Consider the following 26,440-nt stretch of genomic DNA (forward strand, 5'->3'; position numbering starts at 1 on the left):
TTTCTACAAGTAAACACAAACAGAATATTTTATTTGTATACATTATAACAAATATTTGCTTATTTAGCAAATCGTATTCCGAATTCGGCCATGTTATAAAAACTGTATACTTTATAGCCAAGCTAAATATTTCAAAGCCAGCCATTCACAACTACAATCTATGGTTGATTACTACATACTGAAAGTATTTAGGCGGTTATCAAGAAATATGATCCTTATAGATAATCAAAGATATTTGTGGTGTACAATTTTTTGTACATCAGTCATATCTGTAAGGCGGGTTGACACGATCCAAGTGTACTTTGTTAAAGTCTGCTTGGACGTTGAGCGCGCAACACTTGGAAGCTACTTTGATCATGTCACCTATTCAGCCAAGTACACTTGTATCAACAAGTTATATCCAAGTTAAGAAGGGCGCTGGCCAACTTCCTTGGATCCAAGTAGTATAGTATTGCAAAATTAAAGTAGTTGAGGAAATATATTGTAGAATGCAATTTTGGATTCCCCATTTCTCTAATTACATCTTTATCAACGTCTGTTTTGCCTTGCAATTCGTAGAAGGCACAGATTAAAGCAAAAATCAGAATTTGGTTTCGACAATTAGAAATCTTCGGATTTCGAGTTTCGTGAGATGTTATTAAGTTTAAAAAAATATATATAGAGAATATATATATATATATATATATATATATATATATATATATATATATATATATATATGAATATATTCATAGAGTCCAAGTTATCCAAGTTGATCTACTTTTTACCTATTAAAGATGACGCCTCTGCGTTTTACTATATTTATTAATTACAGCGAAAATTTGGTAATTGTATTTCATATCGGCTTTGGCAAGAATTTGATCATTGTGTACCTAGTTAAAGTTATACCGTTATACATTTCAATATGCCGCTAATTGTTGTTTTTTACGGTTCAGTGAAGCAATTAATTTATTCCATAAATAACACAAACAAAAGCGAGAAACGAATCAATTTACGGCAGGGATAACCAATAGGCAAAATAATTAATATTTGTATTGAAATGGAATTTGATTATTAGATAATATTCAGGTATATAAATTATATAAAAAAAGTTAAAATTATACAATGTATTATTAATTATTATGCATAAAATCTCAGGTATTCTTTGAACTTAGATATAATTGGAATAGGGTCTCATAAAGAGATTAAAAATATATACCAATAATATTTGTACAGTCAATTCTCTGGGTATTTTTCATATTGACTTCATTCGTATAGGAAATAAACCATAAAATGTGATTCAAACTTTAGTTATAAGAATTAGAAAATGTTTGAATATTACAAGGAACGTTTTATACTTCCCTTTTAATTCTTTTATTAGATGTTGAAAACTGGGTATAAATAAACTCAATGTAGGAATATAATACGTATTTCACAAATCACAACCACTAGTTCAATATATAAATCAGTGCAAATCCTGGCCTATGCTAACGATATCAATATTGTTGGGAGTACGGAAAACGATGTACAAGAGGCATATGTAGCATTAAAAGAATCAGCTACAAAAATGGGTTTAATAATAACCACCAACAAAATACAGAATATGACCACTTGTTATAGAAAAGTCATCGTCATCGAAGCAGTGAACGAATTTGTATACCTGGGAGCGCTTCTTAACAATGAAAATAATACTACCGCAGAGATAAACCGCAGAATTTGCATAGCCAACAGATGCTATTTTGCATCTCAAAACAAAAATTAAACTCTACAAAACAACAATACGCCCAGTCCTAACATATAATTCAGAGACATGGACTCTAATAAAAAATAATGTAAACATGTTAGGATGTTTCAAAAGAAAAGTACTAAGGCAAATTTATGGAGCAGTGAATGACAATGGAGTGTGAAGAAGACGATACATCTTTAAACCTTGTAGAATATACCAGGAACCTGCTATTGTAAAACATATTAAGATAGGACGTCTGAGGTGGATGGGGCACGTAATGCGATTGGAACAAAATGACCCATCTAGCAAAAAGCTCCTTGATAGACCTATTGGTCAGAGAAGAAGAGGAAGACCTAGAACAAGGTTCCATGATAACATCTATATAGACGTGAGAAATATGGGAATACGTGCTTGGCGGAAAAAGGCGATGGATAGAGACGACTGGAGAGAAATTCTTGAGGAGGCTAGTACCCAAGTATGGTTGTATAGTCAAAATAATGATGGTAATGTAGGGATAAACAAAGTGTATTCAATGTAAGGCGAGGTTAAGATAAAGATGAGAAAAAAATAAAAGAAAACGTTTACTAACGGTTCTTTTTATTTGTTTTGTACCTTGGACATACAGCATATGATGCACATAGATTTTAGAGATTCAAGTTAAATTCAATTTTATATGTTTTTAATTTGAATTTAGTTTACTACAAAAACGTGATATTAGGAAAGGATATTATTAAACACAAGAACAAAATGGTTAATATAATACAGTATATAAATATATTTAATAATACGTCACATTGTGGAAAGGTTTGCAATATTTAAAGCAAAAATTTGAATAGAAGAAATTCACTCAGTTAGTATCGCTGTCACAGCTTTGTAGTGTAGTAAGCAACCCAGTCAGGGTTAAGTTTGTGATTGGTAAGTTATAAAATAAATTAAAAAGTACAGTCTGTCTTTCTCATAAAAAGTAAACATAGAAAATTATTTGGGCTAATGCAGCGGGAGACCAACACCACATGGCCGTCCTTTACGTTCCAGTAAATTATTTTAGAAGACAACATGTTGTAGACACTGAGAATAAAACTGTCGAGAAAATACTTGATTTTGGATGTTAAGATTTTAGAATCAGGTTGGTTTTTAATTTAAAAAAATAAATAGAATGTTGGTTTTTTAGTTTTGATTTAAAAAAATAAATAGAATCTATCTTCTTTTCTTCTTGTAGTGTCTCTATGCCGTTTCGGATGTTGGGAAACATCATGACAAACTGTATTTTGCAAACTGCAGCTCTAAAAAAATTTGTTGTTGTTGTGTTGACTCATGTATGTAAATTTTTCAGCCAGGTAATTCTTCGCCTTTCTGGTCATCGTTTTCCTTCTACTTTTTCCTGAACAAATAATTGCAGCAATCTTGGCTACAAAGATAGAGGTGTGTCAAGAGGAAGACCTTCAACGCTTCCAAACCCACTAAGACTTACCGGTTTACATTTCCCAGAAAAATTTCCCAGAAAAATTTCCCAGAAAAATTTACACCTGTCACAGGAAAAAAGTTGATCCAACTAGAGTGTGTGTTGAGTGCAATATAGCGAAGGATGTATCTGGAAATAAGTTGAGGGAATCAAGTTACTACTGTCCTTATTGCGATTTGGGACTTCATTATTATAAAAATGTAAATACTATAATTATGCATGTTTTGTTCCATACGCTACAATGCCACTGTAAGCTCTTCTGAATAAATACTTTTTGATTCTCATCCACAGCGTGCACAAACATTTTGTTGTCTAGTTTGCTGGGAATACATAGCTTTTGGTTGAAATACAAACAGACAATGCTTTCGGCAAGGTAAACAACAGAACCTTTTTCTTGCAGGTTTTATTTTTCCAATCAAAAACCCGTCAAAAAGATAAATATCTTGGGAAAGTTATTAGACATAATATGTCTTTTTATTATTAAGATATTTTCTTCTACAGTCAAAAAACACAAAGCAAAAATCAATATTGTAAAAAATTTTTGAATTCTGCATGAAGTGAAGAAGTAAGTGCATGATTAAAAAAATGGGTTTTTTGGGAACCGTTTTTCGAAAAATAAATGGTTTGTTAAGGGGTTAGTTTTAATTTTCGTAGCTAGACAAATATTATCTAACTTCTAAAAACAAAATTTTAAACGTTTATGACTTTTTTGTAGAAGCAATATCTATCGGGTTATATGCGAAAATATATGTGCAAAATAAATAAAAAATTAAACATACAAAAATAGAATCATATGGAAAATTTTCAATTTAAAACTGATCCAGCCTGGACTATAAAATACGGGATTTGTTTTATCATTGTATGTATGTACTACAAGTACCAATATTTAGTATGATAACAACCAAGTTTAAACTGCGTAACATAAAATTCAAAATATAGATTCAACATTTCCCAACGTCTAATCTCTTAAACCAGGTCGAAATTAAAATTATTGAAAGAGGAAAAAGGTGATTCATAAAGAATTTATTTAATGGGAAAAGCGGGCTAGATTGTTGGGGTAGATTAGACGATTTCTAAGCAGCTTACAATAAGGACGGGGGTAAGGGAAGTTGTTTAAATTTCGTTCGGTGATGTTTTCATTCTGGAGTGTCGTATACCCCGAAGCAAGGTACACGATGAGGTTAAGTTAATGCAAATTGGATTGTTACTGCTTCTGCTTTAAATAGTTAAGAGAAAACTGCATAATTTTACTAAATTTTATGTATATGAATTTCCAAGAATGTTTATATAAACTGACATAAAATTTACAAGAATATTTTTTAATTGAAGAAACGGATGCAATAATGAGTCGTAGGTCAAAAAAAATTGTTTCAAGAAAACTTAAAAAACTATTTTTATTTGAGGATATCTTTCAAAACAAAATTAATGTTGTTGTAAATTGTGCATATAAGGCGCGTCCACACTGGAGCAACATTTGGCAACTTGTAGCAATTTTATATTGCAACAAGTTGCTAAATGTTTAATTTATTAAACTTTTGACATAAAACAAACTGTCCTCATTAGTGCAACAATGTTAATGAATGTTTGAACTTGTTGAATCACAAATTCAGTTGAGTACAACATTCTGTCCATACTGCTGTAGTTTTGTGACATGATGGAGGAAGACTTATTAACTGCTACCGCGTGCTTTCTAATTTTGTGTGGTGATTCACGAAAACGGAAGCGTAGATGTTGGGTCCGTCCAAGTTTGAAGAAAAGGGAAAAATATGGTGGAAAGGAAATATTATCGGATTTAAAAAAAGATGACGTTTTATTAGAACTTCGAACCGATGGGTGCTTCAAAAATTTTTTGCGCATGAGTAGTTCAGATATGGAATTTTTGCTGCAAAAAATTGCACCAGTGATAAGAAAAGCAGATACTAACTGTAGAAAGGCTATACCTCCACAAGAACAATTAGCTGTAACATTGCGCTTTCTGGCAACTGGAGATTCCTACAGCAGCTTGATGTATTTATTTAAGATTTCGAAACAAGCTATCTCAAAGATAGTACTTGAAGTATGTGCTGCGCTAGTAAATGCAATTAAAGACCAAGTTAAGGTAAGTAAACTTTATTGTACTTTTTTATTGATAACTTTAGAAGTTTTACATGTTACTTAATTGAAATGCCTCTGCGAGAATGTTTGAGAAACCAAAAGCAGTAGAGGAGTCTGAAGAGTTTTGTATGTATGTCTCCGCTGGTGATATAGCTGGTGTGCTGCAATACGATGAATGTGATTGTGGTCTCCTGGAAGGTTGTATTGATAAAATTGGCTCATATGTGTTAGTTGATTGTGGCATTCCATAATCATATTTACCCATACTTGCATCGAACAAAATATTACCTATAAGATGTTCTACAATATTTTGTGCGCAGGTGGTATTCAAATCCCTAATTTTACACGCCATATGTTCTCCAAATACATCGAATTTGTCTCGCTGTCGTTTATTTTGTATGTCTTGAATTATTTTATATGCCTCTTCTTTTCGAGCGTTATCATCGATTTTTCTTGTAAGTGTTTATGTGACACGTCTAGTTTTATTAGGGTGTTTAAATTCATCAAGATTTGTGCTGTTCGGATTTTCCACGGTTTTTTTACGAGGCTCTTGAGAGGATTTGTTAGATGCCGAAGGCTTCTCACAAGCAGCGTTAGATGTTGATGGGTTTTGAGAACCATCGTTATACAAGTCTTTCATGCCTTCGTTGCCATTTTCTGCATCTTGAAATTCTTGGGTCTCATTTCCACCTTCATCACAATCTGTTACTTGTGAATTATCTAAATCCGTTTCGGAGGAAGAGTCATTAAGGTCATCCTGAAAAGAAAAATACATTGTATAAAATGTAAACACTACAAAGTAGGAAAACGCCTAATATTACAGTGATCTACATTTTTAGCATAAGTAATGATATCTTTATATTTCAGATGCCTAAAACTGCTCAAGAATGGGAAACAATTACTAATGGTTTCAGTGTTCTTTGGAATTTTCCAAAATGTGTAGGCGTCATGGATGGCAAGCACATTGCAATACAAGCACCAAAAAACAGTGGAAGTGATTTCTTCAATTACAAAACGTTTTTTTAGCATTGTTCTGTTCAGCGTAATGGATGCTAATTACCGATTTTTGTATTTTCATGTAGGCTCCCAAGGGAGAATATCTGATGGAGGAGTTTTCGAAAATACAATATTCAAAAAACTATTAACTCGCTGCAAACTCAACCTTCCAGAATATAGCTCTTTACCAGGACGTGAGAAATTAGTCCCTCACGTATTTTTAAGGGATGATGCCTTCCCATTATCACCAAATTTACTGAAACCCTACCCTGGGGCGCAGGACAAAGGGTCTCCCAAAAGGATATTTAATTACCGTCTCAGTAGAGCGACAAGAATATCAGAAAATGTTTTTGGAATGTTATCTTCGATTTTTAGAATATTTAGAAAACCCTTACTTTTAGAACCAGAAACTGCAGAAGTTGTTGTTATGGCTTGCATTTACTTGCATAATTTTTTAAGAAATAGTTCAAGATCTAAAAATTCCTACAATCCCCCAGGTACATATGACGGTGAAGATAAAGATACAGGACGTGTTTTAGAAGGATCGTGGAGAAGAGAAACTTAGAGTAATACATTTACTTCATACAAGAAAGTTGCACGAAATGCATCAACTGAAGCAAAAGATATTAGGCAAGAGTTTGCAGATTTTTTCGTTACACCTTTGGGGATGGTGCCGTGGCAGAATAATTATTGAATTATAATTCATGTATAAATTGAAATTTCCTATTTATTTGTTTGAATAATTAATAACAGAAAAGTTAATATCTAAAAACATTGTGTGTTTACTTACCACGTTCTCAGCTTCACTTACCTTGCATGGGCGGACTTTGTTTTTGTCTCGAAGAAATACTAATGCATCGTAGGCAAACCACTTGGAATGAAACTGAGCGCCTGCTCCAGATTTTTTCATGCTGCGATATTTTTTTTGCTCTCTATAAAACTGAGCCACCAAATTACGGATTTTTCTTTTTGCCTCTTCCTGAGATGAGCACCCTACAGCTGAACAAACTGCATTCCATGCATCATTTTTTGATTCTCTGCATTTATATTTAACATTTTTAGGATTCCAAATACATGGATGTTGTCTATAATTGTCAATTAAATTTAAACAATTCTCCGAAGTCCACTTAAACGCCATCACTAAATATAGACGCGGCGGTCTGTCTACTGTCTAGTCACTCAATTCGCAACAGGTCTCAACTCGCAACAATCCGTCTACATCCAAGCAATGTTGACAAATGTTTTACTTTGTTTCATATTATCCTTTGATCTTTACCGCTAGAAACGGATTTATACAACATACTACAACTTGTGTTGAATCGCAACACCAACTTTATGCAACGCAACACAACATATTCCAACAAATATAAACATTTTATGTTCTAACAAGTTTTTGTTGTATTATGTTGGAAAATGTTGCTCCAGTGTGGACGCGTCTTAAAGGTGTGTCTCGACTAAAGCAACATACTTCAACTTTGGTGTTTTACAATATTGAAGTCGGTTGAATTAAGTTTCACATTTTGGTAACAAAGGGTATTTACTCGAGCAACTTAAGTTTGTAGCACGTATTTGCGACTAGATACATCATCATGTATTTACTAAAGCAACAGTTTTTTATTATGTGTGACGAAAAAGACATTCTGTTGGCAGCGGCTGCTTACGTGGTTATTGCAAGAAATTTCCCTAAACGGAAACATAAATGTTAGGTTCGACCTAATCTACCAAACAAAAAAGAGTATGGTAAAAATTCAATATGAGGTCATATCCGTACGGATGGTCGCTTTAAAAATGGTATGCGGATGTCCAGCTCTGAAATGGAGTTTCTACTAGGGAAAATTGATCCAATGATATAAAAGGATGATACAAATTTAAGGGACACGATACTATCTAAAGAGCAATTAGTTATGATGCTTCACTTTTTGGAAACAGGCGATTCAGCTTGCTTAATTCTTCCTTGAGCATTATGAGAGAATTAAGGACCTAACAGAAGATGAAAAACCGATTGCAAAAGTCATTCTACCATATATATAGGGCACAACAGAGAAAATAGGAACAGTTATAAAAAATCATAAAATGGAAACAATATTTAATACCGACAGAAAAATCTCAACCATTTTACCATCCGACGAAACAAAAATATCTTTAGAAAATCAAGGAGTATACGAGATTCTATGTGGGGACTGTCACGAATCGTACATCGAACAGACCAACAAAAGAATGAATGTTAGACGAGAAGAATATCTAAATGCCATCGAAAGGAGAGAAAAAACTTCGTCCCTTGCCCAACATGTCTCAAATACAGGACATACAATAAACCTGAACCAACTACGATGCTAGCTAACATTGAAATCAGAGAATCAATGTAAATAGAAAAAAATCCCAACAGTCTAAGAAAGAGATGGTGCTCAAAGGCTTCCAACAACATGGAAAACGGTATTAAAAGAAAAAGTCAAAAATATATCAGACCACAAAACCGACCAGAAGGACCCGCCTACCTACACATGGACAGTATCAATGACAAGATCATTGACAAGGACCGTGCGAAAGAAGCGCACCTCGATCTGCTATAAAAGTAAACGCATCGACCAGGAGAGTCAGTTCATGAACAAAGGCTTAATATTTAGCAAAAACGTGGGCCCGGTTGCCTTAAAGAGGACAAGATCTATATTGTTATATTGTTTCACATTTTTATATATTTTTCAATGTCATAGTACAGATATTGCACTAATTTTAATTTTTGTTTTAGGGCTACTTACAAAAAAAAACCAAAAAACACAAAAAACCGGCCTCGGCCACCAAAGAAAATAAAAAAATACTAACAAAAACCGGCGCAAGCCAACACAGAAATTAACAAAAACCCCTAAAAACCCGGGCAAGTAGGGCCCAACCCCTTGAGCACCAAGTCGCCGAACTGAGCCTGGCTCAGAGCAGAGACTTGAGGCCCAAGTAAGCAATTTTAATTCGCGGATAAGCCACAGTAAGATAACAGGAATATAGCGACAATGCGCTGTCCTGAGTTTTGAATTCGGTTAGGAAACCATGTTGGGGTTTTTTTACCCAGGACCTAGTTGTGCCCCTATCGCGCATCAGAGTGCTATAGGGGAGAAAATGATGGTCTGGAGCATTGGAGCGCGGTGGAGTGACTTCGGTTTTTACTCGAGAATACACTTCGCTCCAATGAATTGTTACACCCGAACGTAAATCTTAGGGATGAACATTTCTCACAGGCAGGGTTTAATTAAATTGCTTGCTTGCTTGCTTGGAGGGTCAGTTAACTTCAAGAACCAGCAAGGGGCGCTACTACCTGACTTGACAAATTAATAAAACTTAAAAAATGGCACCCCTTTAGATGCACACTTCTACAGGAATTAAACTAGGATGATCTAAATAAAAGAATACAATTTTGCGAAACAATAATGGATAACTGCCACCGAAACCCTCCCTTGATTCAAAATAATATTTTTTCTGATGAGGCTACATTCACATTAAATAGATCATAAAATAGTCAACCGTCAGAATTGTAAATACTGGGCAAAAGAAAACCCCAACTGGATGCGGGAACATCATACACAATACCCGCAAAAGGTACTTTTTCGAAGGTAATATAAACGGGCCAGTATACCTTCAGTTTTTAATGGGATATGTCGTACTTACTTTGGTTAATTTATTTCCCAGTAGAATTAACCCTAAAGGTATTGATGAAAGTTTATAGTTTCAACAGGATAGTGCGTCTCAGCATTATGCTGTAGATGTTCGAAGGTACCTAAACGAAGTTTTTCCGAACAAGTGTCGCCAGACCTCAATCCTTTGTATTGTTTTATGTGGGTCATTTAAGAATGTTGTTTATTTAACGAAATCTTCAAATATTGAAGACATAAAAACAGGAATTCGTAAAGAAATAAACAATATTTCTCAAGAAACCATAAACAAGGTTCTACAAGAATTTGTACAACGTTTGAGTTACTAACAACAAGGGCTTTAACTTGAACATTTAAGATCAAGTTATGTATTGTTTACTGAATTACTTTCAAGTTATTTATTATAATTTATTTATAATTTATTAATATTAGAAGATACATATATCTAGGGACATCAGTTAACTCCAATAATAACACATTTGAGGAAATAAAAAGGCGAATAATAATTGCAAACAGGTGTTATCATGGTCTATCAAAGTACTTAGCTAACAAACGCCTGTCTCAAAAAACTCGTATAAGGCTGTATAGAACACTGATAGTCCCCGTTCTCACATATGGATCAGAGGCATGGACGCTAACGAAAACAGATGAATCCGCTCTATCCATTTTTAAAAGAAAGGTGCTACGCAAGATATTCGGAGCGGTCTGTGAGAACGGAGTATGGAGGCGTAGATATAACTTTGAACTGCAGAATATCTACAAGCATACGTTTGGTGGTAAAGATATTACCACTATAATTAAGCGAAACCGCCTGCAGTGGGCAGGACATGTAGCCCGGGCGTAGAATGGCGTAGAAAGCTTGAGAAGGTCGAGGCCCTCTAAGGGCTGTAGCACCAAGATGATGATGATGATGATAATATTAGAAAACACTAACAATTAAATTTCTAAGCGCATGTCTTTCAAATTATATCCGTTAGACCCCCAGTATTATACTTTTTGGAATTAGTTCATTTTTGTCGATCTAAAAATGCCCTAAAATATAGGGTGTTAAATTTAAAAAAGAGCCGATGACGGCATCACCTTAATGTGTATCAAATTGTATAATGAAATTTTATTGTAAAATGTAGAACATTAAACTTAAAAATCGGCATGTTTTAGATTTTTTTAAAAAGGCTTGTCATTTAGGAAATATTCCTAAATGATTATTCCTAAATATTCCTAAAAAATTATTCCATACTTTACGGACACACTGTATATTACAAACACTATATTTAATAATTGAATAATATATTATAATATTACTTAAAATTTTACTGGCTTAAGATTATGTAATATTACTAGCTTAATATCGAGTACATAATTGTATAGTTATATTTGTAAATGTGAAGTGTATCAATTCTTAAGAAACAGATGCTGAATAAAAATAGACTGTGTGAATTTTCTACAAGTAGCGTAGAATATAAAACAATGGAAAGGTAGACTTGAAGAGGCTTATGTTCAGATGTGGACGTGAATAGCTAGACGAAGAAAAAGAAAGAAGAAGTGTGTGATTGCAAGAACACATTTTAATATTCGAAGAAAACAGAAGTAGACAGCAGAATAAACTAGAACTTTGATCACTAAAGATGTTTTCATTTATTCTCTCCTAGCTTCTTAATTATATTATATATTTTAAAAAATCAAAAAAGCTTTAAGTTTTATTCAAAGTACATATTTAAGATAAATGAATAGTAATTATTATTAAAATTTCCACTAAATTTAACTAATCGTCTAATAAGAACCAAGTAATACTTAACGAGTAAATAGATAATTTTCATGGTAATATTACTGTGGAGTATAATTAATTAATATAGACCTAATATATTCAAGTGAAACATTTCAGGTATTAGTTTCCTCCCATCAAAATATACTTAATATAAATTACGGAGAGATATCTAATCACTCTAAATGCAACCCCATCAAATTGCATGCAATAACATTTAGACGTAGGTATGTAGATAATGTGTTTGCGGTATTTAATTTAGGATGGGTCGCACCAAGGTAATGTAGTATTATCTTATCCTGTCCGGTCCACAACTGAGTCTTCGCTTTTGTGCGTACACATAGTTGCATTAAATGAGGATCTGTTACAATTGTTTAGAATTAACTTAGCACCTAACGGCCTATAAATCAACTACATTAAAGGAAACTACATATTTTAGATAAAGGGCAATCGAAAAATAAACTTAATTTAAAAAGGCCCCAAAGAAAACACTTATTTCTACGGCTCAGTAGTACCGTAGTCATGATCTTAAATGACGTGGCAATTACGGTTTGACATTTTCAATGTAAAATTTGATTCGGCTCATATTTTTAAACAAATTTTGGGAAAATTATATAAAAATGTCATTCACCACAGCTACATTTAGAAATACTATTTCTTAATAGATTCGCTGCTATTCGCTGTAATATAATTTATATCGTTATTATTTATTTCCAATTCACAACCTTGAACAAATTTAGAAAATGTTGCAGTGTTATACAAAGAATAAAACTGTTTTATTTATTTATAGTTTATTTTTAAACTGAATGAACACAATTTTCAATAATTTTGTAGTACCTATTTTGTAAGTTTTGGAACATAATTTTTGCCAGTAACAGATTTTCAGTAAATAAATAATATAAATATATTAATACAATATTATGTAATTATAAAAAAAAATATAAGCTTTCTTGACTATATTAAAATATAAAATATATAAAATAAATAAATAGTAAAATATCCTCCACTCTTTACGATTTTGTACACTTTGTTGACAATTATTGGTGATACGCCTGATGTCGTCAGCCCAATGTGTAGGTGGTCTCCCTCTACTACGTTTGTCTGCACTTGGACGAGAAAAATTACAAATTGGAGGTCAAAGTAGTAAAATGTTTAACACTACATTTATTGATTATTTATTTACACTTATTTACAAACAGTCTTACACAATAATTTATTTTACCCAACATTACAACAATTTGTCTGGACTTAACAGTATAAATTTATTATCAAGACTCATCTTAAAATCCATTTTTAGATTCATTCAATGGTTCTTTTTAGCGGTAGAAACCATTTTAGATGCCTTTACCATTAGCGGCAAGAGGTCTGAAAAAAAAATGGCTAACTTTTCACGTTAGAATCCAGTACGTGCCCTCTCAATTGAGGTAATACCTGTCGTACATGTTGGTAGGGGGATTGATCATGTAAAGTGTCCTTTGTTGCCAGATAGAACAGGTAACGTAAAGCATTTTGAAGTTTTTTCGAGAGCTGTTAGTGTGCATTGAAGTTCTGCAACGCGACCAAACTTTTTTAGAAAGACGGATGCTAACCCTGGTTCCACTTAAATACTAGCTGGGATGGTATAAGACAGTGAGTAGTCATCTGGAAGTGCAAGTAGATCTTGCGTTTTTTTCATTGGTAATGCCATGTTTCGCTTTACCGCTACCTCTATTATAGGCCCCAATGAATTTCTTTCAGACTATCGTTTTTTTTTAAACACCCCTTTTTGGCTTGGATATCGTACCTTTTCATCATTTGGTCACTAGTGATCTAAATATGGGAACAGACTAACTTGTGTATATCGCCCATTCTTCTTCGCAAATCGTTCACATAATTTTTACCAGCAGCATCTTCTCCAGATTGACATCTAAACAATATATCACAAGGTAGTCATATCTCGCATCCAAATAGCATCTTTGCTGGTGTTTTACCCATTGATTCATTAACAGCTAATCTGTAGGTCATTGCGAAGAACGAAAGGTATTAGTCCTAGTCTTGCTGATGATTGGACATCATTTTTCTCAAATACTTGCCAACATATTCATTCGCTCTACTATTCCATCAAATTGCGGATAATAGGCTAAAGTTCTTATTTTCTTTATACCTAGTCTATCACAGATTCCCTGAAACAAATCGTTTTCGTAGTCCCTAACTTGGTCACTATGGATCTACAAAGGTTCTCCAAAACGGCTGATATACTCTTTGATCAATACATCTGCAAAAGTGGTGGCTTTCAGGGTGTTAATTGCGTAGATATCAAACCACTTCGTGAAGTAATCCATTACGACCAACATGCACTTGCCTTCATTTTCACTTTCTGATATACCACCAATATACAACGCTATTCTTTCAAGCATACTTCCAGCATTGAACTGTCTTATAGCAGCCTTTCTTTTTGGGTAAGGCCCGTGACTCGTAGCAGAACACGTAGTACATTTCTTATACCAGTTCTGTAGATCGTCGGAAATATTTACCCAATAATGCCGTTTTTAAGTTCTCTAAAGAGTTTTCTTTATACCGAAATGTCCTCCTGATGGACTGTTTTTAACTGATGAAGTATTTCGGCTGTACTGCTCTTTGAAATTACCAACTGTGTTCGTTTCTCGACACAATTATCATTTTCCAGTACCTGTTTAAGCAAGCTATTTTCTATGATAAAGGAGTCCCACTGGGCCCAGTACGCCTTAACTATTGAGCATATTTTTTATTAGCATTAATATTTCTTGCCAAGACGGTCGAAGGTTTTTGTCTTTCCGTTTTCGAATTTTCCCTAAAACTTGATATTTCTCTTGTTCTTCTCTGATCACATTAGGCGTCCACCCGTCATTAATTATCGTTGTTCCTAGCACTGCTGCTTCCTTGGATTTCCTTCAGAATTCCTCCAGAATATTTGTTTTAACCACCTGTCCTATCAGTTTTGTAATTCTTTGGGAAATAGTGTGATGTTAGTAATAGAGTTATGAAAACATCTTGAGGCAGGTGTGATCAAAAAACTTCTTTAATTTTCTCTTTCGGAGACAGATTTAGTACATAGTTGAAACATACACATTTATTCGTATTTTAATTGAAATACATTACTCGTTACATCAATATTGAGGTAGGTCTGACAACTAAATACTCGATACTCCAAATACCGATACTCTAAATACAGTAATGAGTATGCTTTGCATGAGAAATGTTCAATTTATATCTAATAACTCGGTTACTGTCGTAGACGCATACGTATTTTTGTCAAATGATCAGATTTTATGTGTAAAATGTGATTTGATTCCTTAAATAAATTTCTGGTAACTTGAATAGTTGTTTATTATTCTAGTAGGGTAGCTCTATTTTGCACCTTGGTTTCATTTTTAATTCGGCTTTATCAGCGAACCTAAATAGTTTTGTTTTGTTTGAATTTATTTTGTATTTTAATGAGTTCGCGTAAATTTTTGACTAAAAAAAATGCTAGAAGATTTATTAAATTTTCAAAATATATCAGGTAACGTGTGAGATGACGGGAGTAATAATGATAATGGCACAGTTTTCCATTTTCCTGATACTGATTTTGTGCCGGGCAGTTGGGCTCTACATCAAATGATCTAGAGTCAGATAAATCTTTGCTTGAATTACCCATTTCAAGCACATCCAATGCCCCATCTAGTGAACATAGTTCTAATCAACAAGTATATATGCAAGGTTCCGGCTTACGTGGTAGAATACCTAGAAAAGTTGGCCGATCTACACGTAGCGGGCAACGATTTACTCGATACAATTCAGTTCCTGCTTTCGATTATCTCTTTATTTCCAGTGAAGAAACAGAGAGAACTTGTGTTGATTCCAGCGGAGTAGGATCTCGCAATCAACAAAATGTTCTAAGAGAATTTTCGGGTCCTACAGCTTTTGGAAAACGATATGTTTATTTTATCAACGATTCAATGCTACGTCACATAAGGATCTGCACAGAGACTAAAGCCCGTCGACAATCAACTAATGAAACATTAAGCATTTCTGTTCTGGAACTAGCAGCATTTATTGCTTTACCCTATGGTCATGTTGCCTATAATATGGGTCACTTGGATATTGATCTTTTGTGTTCTAATGTATAGAGACTACGTGTTTTTAAATAAACTATGAACAGGAGAAGGTTCAAGGAGATAATGAAGTAGATACGATTTAACTTAAAGAGCACTCGATTCTTGCAAATTACCACAGATAAATTTACGTTAGCATCAGAAGTTTGGAACAAGTTTATTTAAAACTGAGAAACGTGCTTTATTTGAGGTGCAAACTTGACTGGAGACGAGCAGCTGCTTCCTTCTAAAACTCATTTATAATGTATTTTCGTATTTAGGAAATGATAGCGAACGCAAAACTTAGTCACTACAAGAACTAGTTATTCTAAAACTACTTTGGCCATTTATCCAAAAAAAGGGGAAATATCGTCATTGACAACTTTTTTACATCTTTGCCATTGGAAAGAAAGTTGAAAAACCAAAATTCTAGTTCGTTGGTAAGATACGCCGTTTTAAAACAAAAACAAAAAAAACAAAAATGGTAACACGTTGGTCTCAAGCGGCCTCTGAGTTTCAATTTTGGCTTTCGGGCCATATAAGACCAATGTGTCGCCACACCATGCTGATGTAATATATTCACAGATTTCGACTCGTAAAGGTTTACATCACGGCGCGAACGTTGTTTACAATATCGGATCGTTTCAGTTGTTGTTAAACTTTTGGTGCGTAAAAATGTCTATTTTTGAGAAAGAACAGCAACGTTTAGAAAAGTTATTGCAAGAATGTTTTTCGGACGAAGAAAATGTGAACGATTTTGAACCCGACGGAACATCAGATGAATTTGAACACAAAACAGAGAACAAGTCTGACTCTGATTCATCAGAATATTAGCCATACAAGAAGAAGAAAGTTTTAACAGAAATATGTGGCTCAAAACGCACTGCCAATTTACACGAAGTGAACTTAGGTGCATCGACATCCAGTGAAATTATCCAACCAGTCAGTAAACCACAACAGAATATAGCAGATACCATTGAAGCTGTTATTCAACAAATACAGGTTTTCTCATCAAGTGACGAAGAAGAGGACCAATAAGTTACTAATGCTACATATGTCTGGGAGCCAGTCAGTGGCAATTACTTAAAGAAATTTGATTTTGTAGCAAACGAAAATGGTGCTGAATTTCGAGCGGAATTGTATGAAACTATGTACAATAAATCTCCATACGATTTTTACAAATTGTTTGTAAATGAGGATACCATAAACTTAATGGTAATAGGCAAAAGTATTGTTTTTGGATTTTTTAATTAGTTTTCTACTTTTAGGTGACTGAAACTAATTGCTATGCTGACCAGTGCATTGAGAAAAACAATTATCTTAATTCTCAATTTCCTGAAGTGAGGAGCTATTGGTCTCGAGACAAAATATATAGTAATTATATCTACAAAGTTATGCCTCGCAACAGGTTTCAACTTTTACTCAAGATGCTCCACCTTCCTAAGGAAGGAATTGTGGTACAAAAATGGCGCGATAAACGCGATGTTGTGTGTCTAAGTACTAAGCACACGGCTGAGATGGTACCAGTGAAGAAAAGAGGACAAGACATTTTGAAGCCAAAAATAGTAATAGATTATAATAAATGTAAGGCATTTATTGATCTGTTAGATCAAGTGAAAGCCTATAATACTTCCTTAAGGCGAAGCTTAAAATGTTACAGAAAGCTGGCGTTAGAACTCATAACGGCAACGTGTCTTGTAAATGCTTATATTGCAATATTTCAATTACGAAATTTAGAGAGGAAGTTGTAAAGGGACTGTTGCGAGAAGGTGAAGATTTTACGCCAAATAATGAAGAGTCTGAGGAAGCCTCACATATACTGGAAGATGTTGGCCGAGCTAATAGAAGACGTTGCATTATTTGTTATGCGAAGATCTCTGAACAATCGGGATCCAAGGAGGCCTCAAGAAAACCCCACAAAGTTCACTGAAGTGCTCTAATTGTAAAAAATATTACTGTATTTCTTATTTTTTTTGTAGCGCACAACGCAACGAAAATATAAAATACCAAGCACTTGTTGCCTTTATTTTAAGTTTTCATGTAGAGTAAAGTTTTATTTTTATGTACATGTAGTTCTTTGTGAGTCAATAAATAAATTTAAATTATAGAAACCTTCAAAAATTACGATTTTTACTTAAAACAAAAAAAAATCATATTGCTGTAGGGTGCCACAACGGTCTCGTACATAAAAGCCAAATATAGCAAGTGGACCGTCAGGCCATACGTTTCAAGATCTTATTGATTTAAATGAATACAACGAGACCAACGCTGCTTCATATAAGGAAATGTTTCGACGCTGCATATGAGTCCACATTGGTATCACACAGCAATTAAGTCCCAGAAATGGACGAGATCACGTTGGTCTCATCTGGCACTCAACGTGTTAAAAAAATATATCGCACTACGAGTTTATTTTACAAACTATTGGAGCAGAACTATTTCGAGCAGAATGTGTGAAACAAAAAGCGAACTCCAGTAGTGTTCAAATTTCTCAATCACCTGAACATTTGACGGTAGATCAAAGTGTTGTAAATAATAAGGGGAAAGAAACTTAAATATACATTAATTGCAAAAAAATTGAAAACGTGAATAATATTGTAGAAAATACGTATATGGCAAATTTGAAAATGAAGAAGAATGAAGAAGAAGAAGGAACTTAATACTAGATGAGCACAACAATCTGCTCTACGAGAATAAGAGAATACTCGAGAGATGGAGGCAATACATGGAAGAAATATTCAAGGAAGAGCAAGAGACACAACTCAGTATTTCTGGATGTTCAGGACCAGAAATTATGCCGATTGAACTAACATATGCAATAACAAGACTAAAAACCAACAAAGCACCTGCACCTGATAACATACAAGCTGAAATATTAAAACTATTTAAAAACAACCAACTCAAACTCCTAACGAGCCTGCTGAACAAAATCTATGAAACTGCAGAATTTTCTACAGATTGGCTAGTTTCCACCTTTATCCCTCTCCCCAAAAAGGCAAATGCCGCCAGATGCTCTCATTACAGAATTACAAGCTTAATGATCCATGCACTTAAAATCCTGCTTTCTGTTATTCACACTCGCATATATAGAAAACTTGAAGAAAACATTAGCAGTGTTCAGTTTGGGTTTAGAGGCGGACTGGTAACGCGAGAGGCCCTATTTTCCATACAAGTATTGATACAAAGGGATCGAGATGTACGCATGCGTAGTCGTTTACGCATGCTTTATAGACTTTGAAAAAGCATTTGACAAGGTTCAATATCAAAAATTATTTCAGATACTGAAAGAAGCTAGTATTAATGACAAAGATTTACGCCTAATTAAAAATTTATACTTACAGCAAAGGGCAACTGTACGAGTAGACAAAGAAACCTCACAAGAATTCACGATAAAACGGGGAGTACGTCAGGACTGCATTATATCACCGACGTTGTTTAATACTTACTCGGAAATGCCGTTCAGGGAAGCTATTGATGGTTTAAGAGAAGGTATAAAAATCAATGTGGAAATCATAGACAATTTAAGATATGCGGACGATACGGTTTTGATTGCTGATAATGCGAAGGATCTGCAAACAGTAATATACCGTGTAGTGGAAGCCTTTGACAGATACGGCATGAAATTAAACTGTAAGAAAACCAAAATTCTTGTAGTAAGTAACAACGAGGTAATACAGCATTAATTGACAGCTTATAATGAACCCTTGAAAATAATCGACAAAATTACATACCTTGGATGCAGTCTAAATAGGGAATGGAACCACTCATAGAAAATAAGATGTCGTATAGAAAAGGCGAGAACTATCTTCAATCGCCTCAGGAAGGTTTTATGTAATATGTAGCTGAAGATTGATAACAGGACACGAGTCTTGAGATGTTATGTATTTTCTACCCTTTTATATGGAGTCGAAGCCTGGACCTTGACGCAGGCAACATCCAAACGATTGGAAGCCTTCGAAATGTGGTGTTACCGCCGCATGCTCAGAATTTCCTATATCCAACATGTTACAAGCAACACCGTGATCAAACGTATGAATAAAGATCTGGAAATTATGCGTATCGTGAAAATCAGAAAGACGACATACTTAATTACTATTTAAATGGGAATAAGCCAGTGGCGGTTGGTATATAAGTGCTGCAGAGCTGCAGAACCACCAAAATAATCCAAACAAAATTGCTTTGAAAATTAAATAAAAAATATCACTACTTATAAAATTTAAATTCATTTAGATGGATTTCGTGGCCGCCTTTATTTTAATCCGTCGCACCTCATGGCGACCGCAAGTCCCACTTATTTGACCGGACCGGTGCTACTCCGAGCTGTGAACTGTTAAAGATATCCCTGATAACACCCGCTCAACCCCTGGCCAACACTTTTCAGGCGACGACTGAAAGCAATATTTGAGCTGCATTTGTCGCAGTTCGAACTAGTGTGTACAAACCTACGTTTATTGTAATTTTAAATAATCGGTGATCACGACGCGACGACTGTTAAAATAAGTTGTCCTGCACGTAATTCGGTATTTATATTAAGTATATGAGAATAAAAGTGCTGTTCAGGATGGATGTTATTTATAATTTGATTAATGTTAAGAGATTCTTGAAATATTCTTATGACGAAAAACTAGAATTAAAATGCAAAGGACGTCCTTTGCCGGATATTAAAATCGTAAAAGAAGGATCAAGCCGAGGGAAAAATTACAAACGACAATTTAATTGCGATATTTATACGAGAAATAGTTGGATATGTGGCTGCAACAGAAAAAACGCTCTTTTCTGTTTTCCTTGTGTACTCTTTGGAGGTGATAAGTCATGGACGCAAGTTGGTGTAACAGACTTAGTACATTTAAGTGATAAAATAAAAAAGCACGAAACTTCTAAGCATCATTTGCACAATCAAATGGAATATGCTTTATTAGGCTCCGTGAATATTAAAGAACAGTTAGATTCTGCATACTGGATAAATATTCAAAAATTAAATGAAGCTGTAACAAAAAATAGGTATGTTCTCTCAAAAATTATAGACTGCATAAAATTTTGTAGTGTTTTCGAATTGGCGCTTCGGGAACACGACGAGACACAAACATCCGACAATCCTAGAATTTTTCGCGGCCTCATAAATTTTACTGCTGAATTGGATAAAACTTTAGCACAGCACTTGGAAGAATCGACGGTTTTTAAGGGCATTTCTAAAGAAATTCAAAATGATATTTTGGACTGCATGTTGGAATTATGCCAAGATAAAATTTTGGAGGAAATTCGGGAATCTCCATATCTAGCTATCATGGCCGACGAGACTACAGACATTTTAGCAAAATCACAAATGGTTGTAGTATTTAGATAGGTATTGTCGAAATGGAGCACCGGTAGAACGATTTTGGACATATTTGGTACCTTCAAAATTAAATGCAGATACTTTAAGCAAAAACATTTTCAGTGTTTTGGATCCTATCCTGGAAAACTCAAATAATAAACTAATTGCTCAAAGTTATGATGGGGCAGCGGTCATGTGTGGACAGCACGCAGGAGTTCAAGCCAGAATAAAAGAAAAATATCCATTTGCTCATTTTGTACACTGTTACGCGCATCAATTAAATTTAATAATGTCTAAGGCTTGTTCCGAAAACTCTCAAGTTAGACTTTTTTTTTGAAGTTTAAATGAAATCCCTACCTTTTTTAAAAATTCGCCACAACGAGTGGCAGTTTTAGATAAAATCGTCCAAAAGAAAATTCCTCATGGCGCTCCAACTCGCTGGAACTTCAATATTCGAACTGTTAATGTTGTGTTTGAACATCGATCTTCTTTTATCGAATGTATGGAAGAAATAGAAGAATCGTTTGATAAGGCAGCTGTCTGTAGTTCAGCGTCTTCCATTCGAAGAATACTAGTGGATCAAAATTTTGTTTTTTGCATTTTTCCATCGCATAATGCCACAAGTAGACGTTTTGTATAATGCCCTTCAAAAGACTAAAACGGATCCTTTGGAAATCAATAAAAAGGTGACAGATTTCGAAAGATACATGAATTCAGTTAGAAATTCAATAGATGATACCATTGACCAAGGTTCTAGTTTATGCGTTGAACCATTACCAACTAAAAGGTTATGGAAGGATAACAGTCCAGTAGGTCATCGGAGAGCATCTATCTAAGTTTGTGATATAATCATAAATTGTGCAAATGATAGATTTGCTTTTAAAAATCACCTACTTGCAACTTCATTGCTTTATCCTGAGCAATTTGATAATTATTGTGATAATTTCCCAGATGATAATTTAAGCCTGACTTGCGCATCATATCCAAATTTAGATAGGGAGCGCTTGAAGACTGAATTATCTGTTATTTATTTTAGAAGGGACTGTAGAGACATTAATGGGGCAATACCTATTTTAAATTTTTTAATTGAAAATAATTTAACAGAGCCCTTCCAAGAAACTGTAAAACTGCTTCAAATTCTAATTACAGTGCCCATGAGTACGGCAGAAGCTGAAAGGTGCTTTTCGAGTTTAAAACGGATTAAAACATTCTTGAGAAATTCCATGACTGAAGACCGACTTGTAGCATTAACCATGTTGTCAGTAGAACACTTATAAAAGAAATACCAAACTTTAATGAAAAAGTTATAGACAAGTTTGCTTTAAAAAAAAATCGACAAATCGAGCTTATTTATAAAAAAAATAATATATTTGGCTCTGTGTGTAGTTAGTTCGTAAGACCCTATAATGCAATTATTATTGTTGTGGCGATTTTGTTTGTAGTGTTTTTTCGTTTGCATTCCTTAGTTTCACGTATTTATCGATAAAATTCTACTAAAAACATAAACTATAAAACAATTACTAGTGTGCCATAATGTACCATTGCTATTTTTGATATAATTGGATTTATCTTCAATTTGAAAAGAAGAAAATCGGTAAGTTCTTTATTATTTTTTAATAGATATATGATGAATAAATATATGGTGTAAAATATAAAACTAAAAGCCTCGTTGTAAAATACAACGATTAAAAGATATTGAATTAAAAAAAACCAAAAAAATACTGCAGAACTACCAAATTTTTGAGTCACCAGCCGCCACTGGAATAAGCCACAATTAAAGGTTAAAATACGTTTATTGACGTTTCAATTTCCACTTCGGAAATCACGATTTCCGAAGTGGAAATTGAAACGTCAATAAACTTATTTTAAACTTCAATTGTGGCTTATTCCCATTTAAATAGTAATTAATTTAAAATGCCACAAGAAAATAGCTTCAGAACAATATTAAGATGACATACTTGGGGCATGTGATGCGCAATGAGACGTATCAACTAATTCAACTAATTTTACAAGGCAAGATAGAAGGCAAAAGATCTCAAGGACGCAGAAGGAGATCGTGGTTGAAGAACATCAGACAGTAGACATGAATGACTACCATACATCTATTTAGAGCAGCTGTCAACAAAGTTGTATCTATCAATGATTGCCAACATCCACAGAGGATCGACACCAGAAGAGGAAGAATATTACACTTTTGTTTAATTTACATATTTAATTATAGGTATTATTATTGTTATACGTTAAGTAAATATAGTTTTTTTATAGAATAATTTGCATTTACGTTAAATTAAAGTAAGGAGCAACGGCTTTCTAAACACGAATCATGGTCAAAATAATGGCTGTGGCACTTCTAGTACTCATCAAGCTTTAATTCTAGTGTTAATGAACAAACAAGTTTTTAAAAAGGAAATTGTTTAAAATTCCCTGTTTTCGATAAGAGAAAGGCAGGTGTATCTTCTTCTTAACATGCCATACACCAAAGTGCGTAGGCGACTATCTCATTACTAGAATTCTGTTCTTGACGGCGTGACACAGCTCGCCTGTATTGTGTATTCCTGTCCATTCTTTAATATTCCTTAACCAGGATAATTGTTTGCGGCCGGCTCCTCTCCTACCTTCAATCTTCCCTTGTAGGATTAACTGTGGTATTTCATATTTTGCTCCTCTCAATATGTGCCCAAGGTAACCAATCTTGCGTTTTTTAATTAATTCAAAGAGTTCTCTTTCCACGCCGGCTCTCTTAAGGACGTCATCGTTTCGAACTCTATCCACCCAAGGTATGCGCATCATTCTTCTCAATGACCACATTTCAAATACTTCAAGTTTGTTGATAGATGTTTTTTTCAAAGTCCACGTTTCCATGCCATAAAGCAAGATGGACCATATGTAGCACTTGACCATTCTGTAGCGTATTTCGAAATTTAGGTTTTGATTACATAGGAGCGGTCTGAATTTCACAAAAGCTTGTCTTGCCATTTGTATGCGGGTTTTTATCTTTTGTTGTGGATCCGATTGGTCATTGATTGTGGTGCCAAGGTATTTAAAAGTTTTCACGCATTTTATGCGATCGTCACCTATGCATATTATCGGGTTTTCTGGAGGGTTTCTGCTAATGACCATATATTTCGTTTTCAAAATGTTGATTTTGAGGCCATATTTTTTACCTATGCTATTCACTCTATCAAGTAATAACTGCTGATCTTCCAAATTATCAGTTATAATCACTGTGTCGTCCGCATAGCGTAGGTTGCTAATTGGTATGCCGTTCACCTTAATGCCTAATTCCGTGTCTTCTAATGCTTCCGCCAATATATTTTCAACATATAAATTAAAAAGCATCGGAAAGAGTATGCAGCCTTGGCGGACACCTTTCCGGATTTCAAATTCATCCGTATATTGGTCTTGCTCAATCCTCACCTTTGCCATTTGGTTCCAGTATAGATTCTGAATAATTCTGATCTCCTTCTGGTCAATGTTGGCCCTATGTAGTAGTTCCATCATGATATCATGTTTAACATTGTCAAATGCCTTCTCGTAGTCGATGAAGGTGAGGTAGACATATTTTCGTTGATCTAAACAGTTTTGTATTAAGGTGTTCAAACATAAAATTGCCTCTCTTGTTCCTAGTCCTCCCTTAAAACCGAATTGTGTTGACCCGCAGGTGTATACTTCACAATAAAAACAAATTCTAATATTTTCCTATACCTGTATATCACACTTTTACGCACGCAATTTTATTTATTAGTAAATATTACTAAGAGCAACCTGTAGAATCAGAATAATTAGAGAAAAACTCACGTGAAAGTCTGTACAAAATAATCTAAATATTTTTTAAATTCTCCCGATACTCCAAGGTACAAAAACTAATGATCTATTGACAATAGCGACAAATTGAAATGACCTACTTGAATGCCATTCGTAAAGTGGATACTCAACTGGGGATTGTAAATATTCCATACTGTTCGACAGAAAGATTATTCCAAATTACTGTTTTTAGAGCACGCAACGTCTACCAGACATTCTTGACGATAATGGGAACATAAAGTTCGTTTATTTAAAGCTTTTTTTATGAGTCATATAAGAGTGCTGTTTTTAGTCAAATTTAAAATATATCGTTAAGAAATAACTTTTATATTTAAGTATTGTTTTGTTTTAGTTTTTATTGATGTTAACTTGTGTACTATTTTTACTTTAATGACCGACAAAAACCGAGTATTGTAAAATAATGATAGGTGCCTCCATTATGTGTATATTTGATTATTTATTTTTCAGTTATTAGTGATTATTTATTCCTAAAAGATTACCTGCTCAGTGCAATCTTTGTAATTTAGCATAATTTGCTATAGAGGGTTCTTTTTATTATTGGTATATCTCGTAGTCTACAATCCATTTAAGACGACAAAAGGACTTCTACAAGGCTGTGCTACGTCCCCTACTCTGTTTAAAATATTCTTGGAAAAGACACTCAAACCATGGAGGAGAAAGTGCGAAGGAATGGTCATACCAGTAAGAGACGAATACCTATACACCTTAAGTTTTGCCGACGATCAAGTAGTCATCGCACAAGATGAAGAAGATCTCAGCTTTATGCTCAGAAAACTAGAAGAAGAATATGAAAACAACGGAATGGAAATAAACTTAGAGAAAACCGAATACCTAACAACAGAAAACAAGGATATGAGAAACCTAGAGATAGACGAGGGAAGACAAATAAATGGAACAGATAAATTCAAGTATTTAGGAACCATAATATCGAACCAGGGAACAACAGAAGAAGATATAAACAACAGACTGAGACAAACAAGAAACTGTATAAGACAACTAAACTCAGTGTTGTGGGATAAGAACATTACGATAAAGACAAAAAAGAGAATATATAATACCCTGACAAGAAGTATCCTGACATATGGGTCCGAAAACTGGACAATAAACAAGAGAAATAGAGGTAGAATAAGAGCAGTAGAAATGGAGTTCCTGAGGAGAAGCTGTAGACTTACAAAAAGAGACAGAATTGAAAACGCAGAGATTAAGCGAAGAATGGGAGTGCAATCAGACATAATCGACTATATAGAGGAGAAGAGACTATCCTGGTACGGCCACGTCAGAAGAGCGGACAGAGGACGCTGGATAAACAAAATCACAGAATGGAGCCCGATTGAAAGAAGAAAGAGAGGAAGACCCCGAAGGTCATTCAGAGATGAAATCGACGAGGCTATGGAGAAAAGAACCCTGCGAGATGGAGACTGGAATGACAGGGAAAATTGGAGAAAACGGTTGAGTGAAGGAAGACAGTGAAAACTGTGGAAATCCTTAGTAGTAGTAGTATATCTCGTAGTTAGACCTTATTCTTTACATGCCATTGTAGCAAACAAGTCCCA

The 26,440-nt window shown here is 34.2% G+C and overlaps 1 protein-coding gene across 1 annotated transcript; it reads left to right on the forward strand.

The window, feature by feature from the left end:
• The first annotated feature begins 20,309 nt into the window (after nt 1-20,309).
• On the forward strand, nt 20,310-21,092 carry LOC140438654 (zinc finger MYM-type protein 1-like). Its single transcript, XM_072528306.1, has one exon. The coding sequence runs from the start codon at nt 20,310-20,312 to the stop codon at nt 21,090-21,092; it is 783 nt and encodes a 260-aa protein (XP_072384407.1).
• The last annotated feature ends 5,348 nt before the right edge of the window (nt 21,093-26,440 follow it).

The sequence above is a fragment of the Diabrotica undecimpunctata genome, chromosome 4, assembly GCF_040954645.1.
Source record: "Diabrotica undecimpunctata isolate CICGRU chromosome 4, icDiaUnde3, whole genome shotgun sequence".
Taxonomy (NCBI): domain Eukaryota; kingdom Metazoa; phylum Arthropoda; class Insecta; order Coleoptera; family Chrysomelidae; genus Diabrotica; species Diabrotica undecimpunctata.

Bases quoted from the DNA above. Each gene is read 5' to 3' on its own strand.
- LOC140438654 (XM_072528306.1), top strand. From the start codon at position 20,310: ATGGATGTTATTTATAATTTGATTAATGTTAAGAGATTCTTGAAATAT.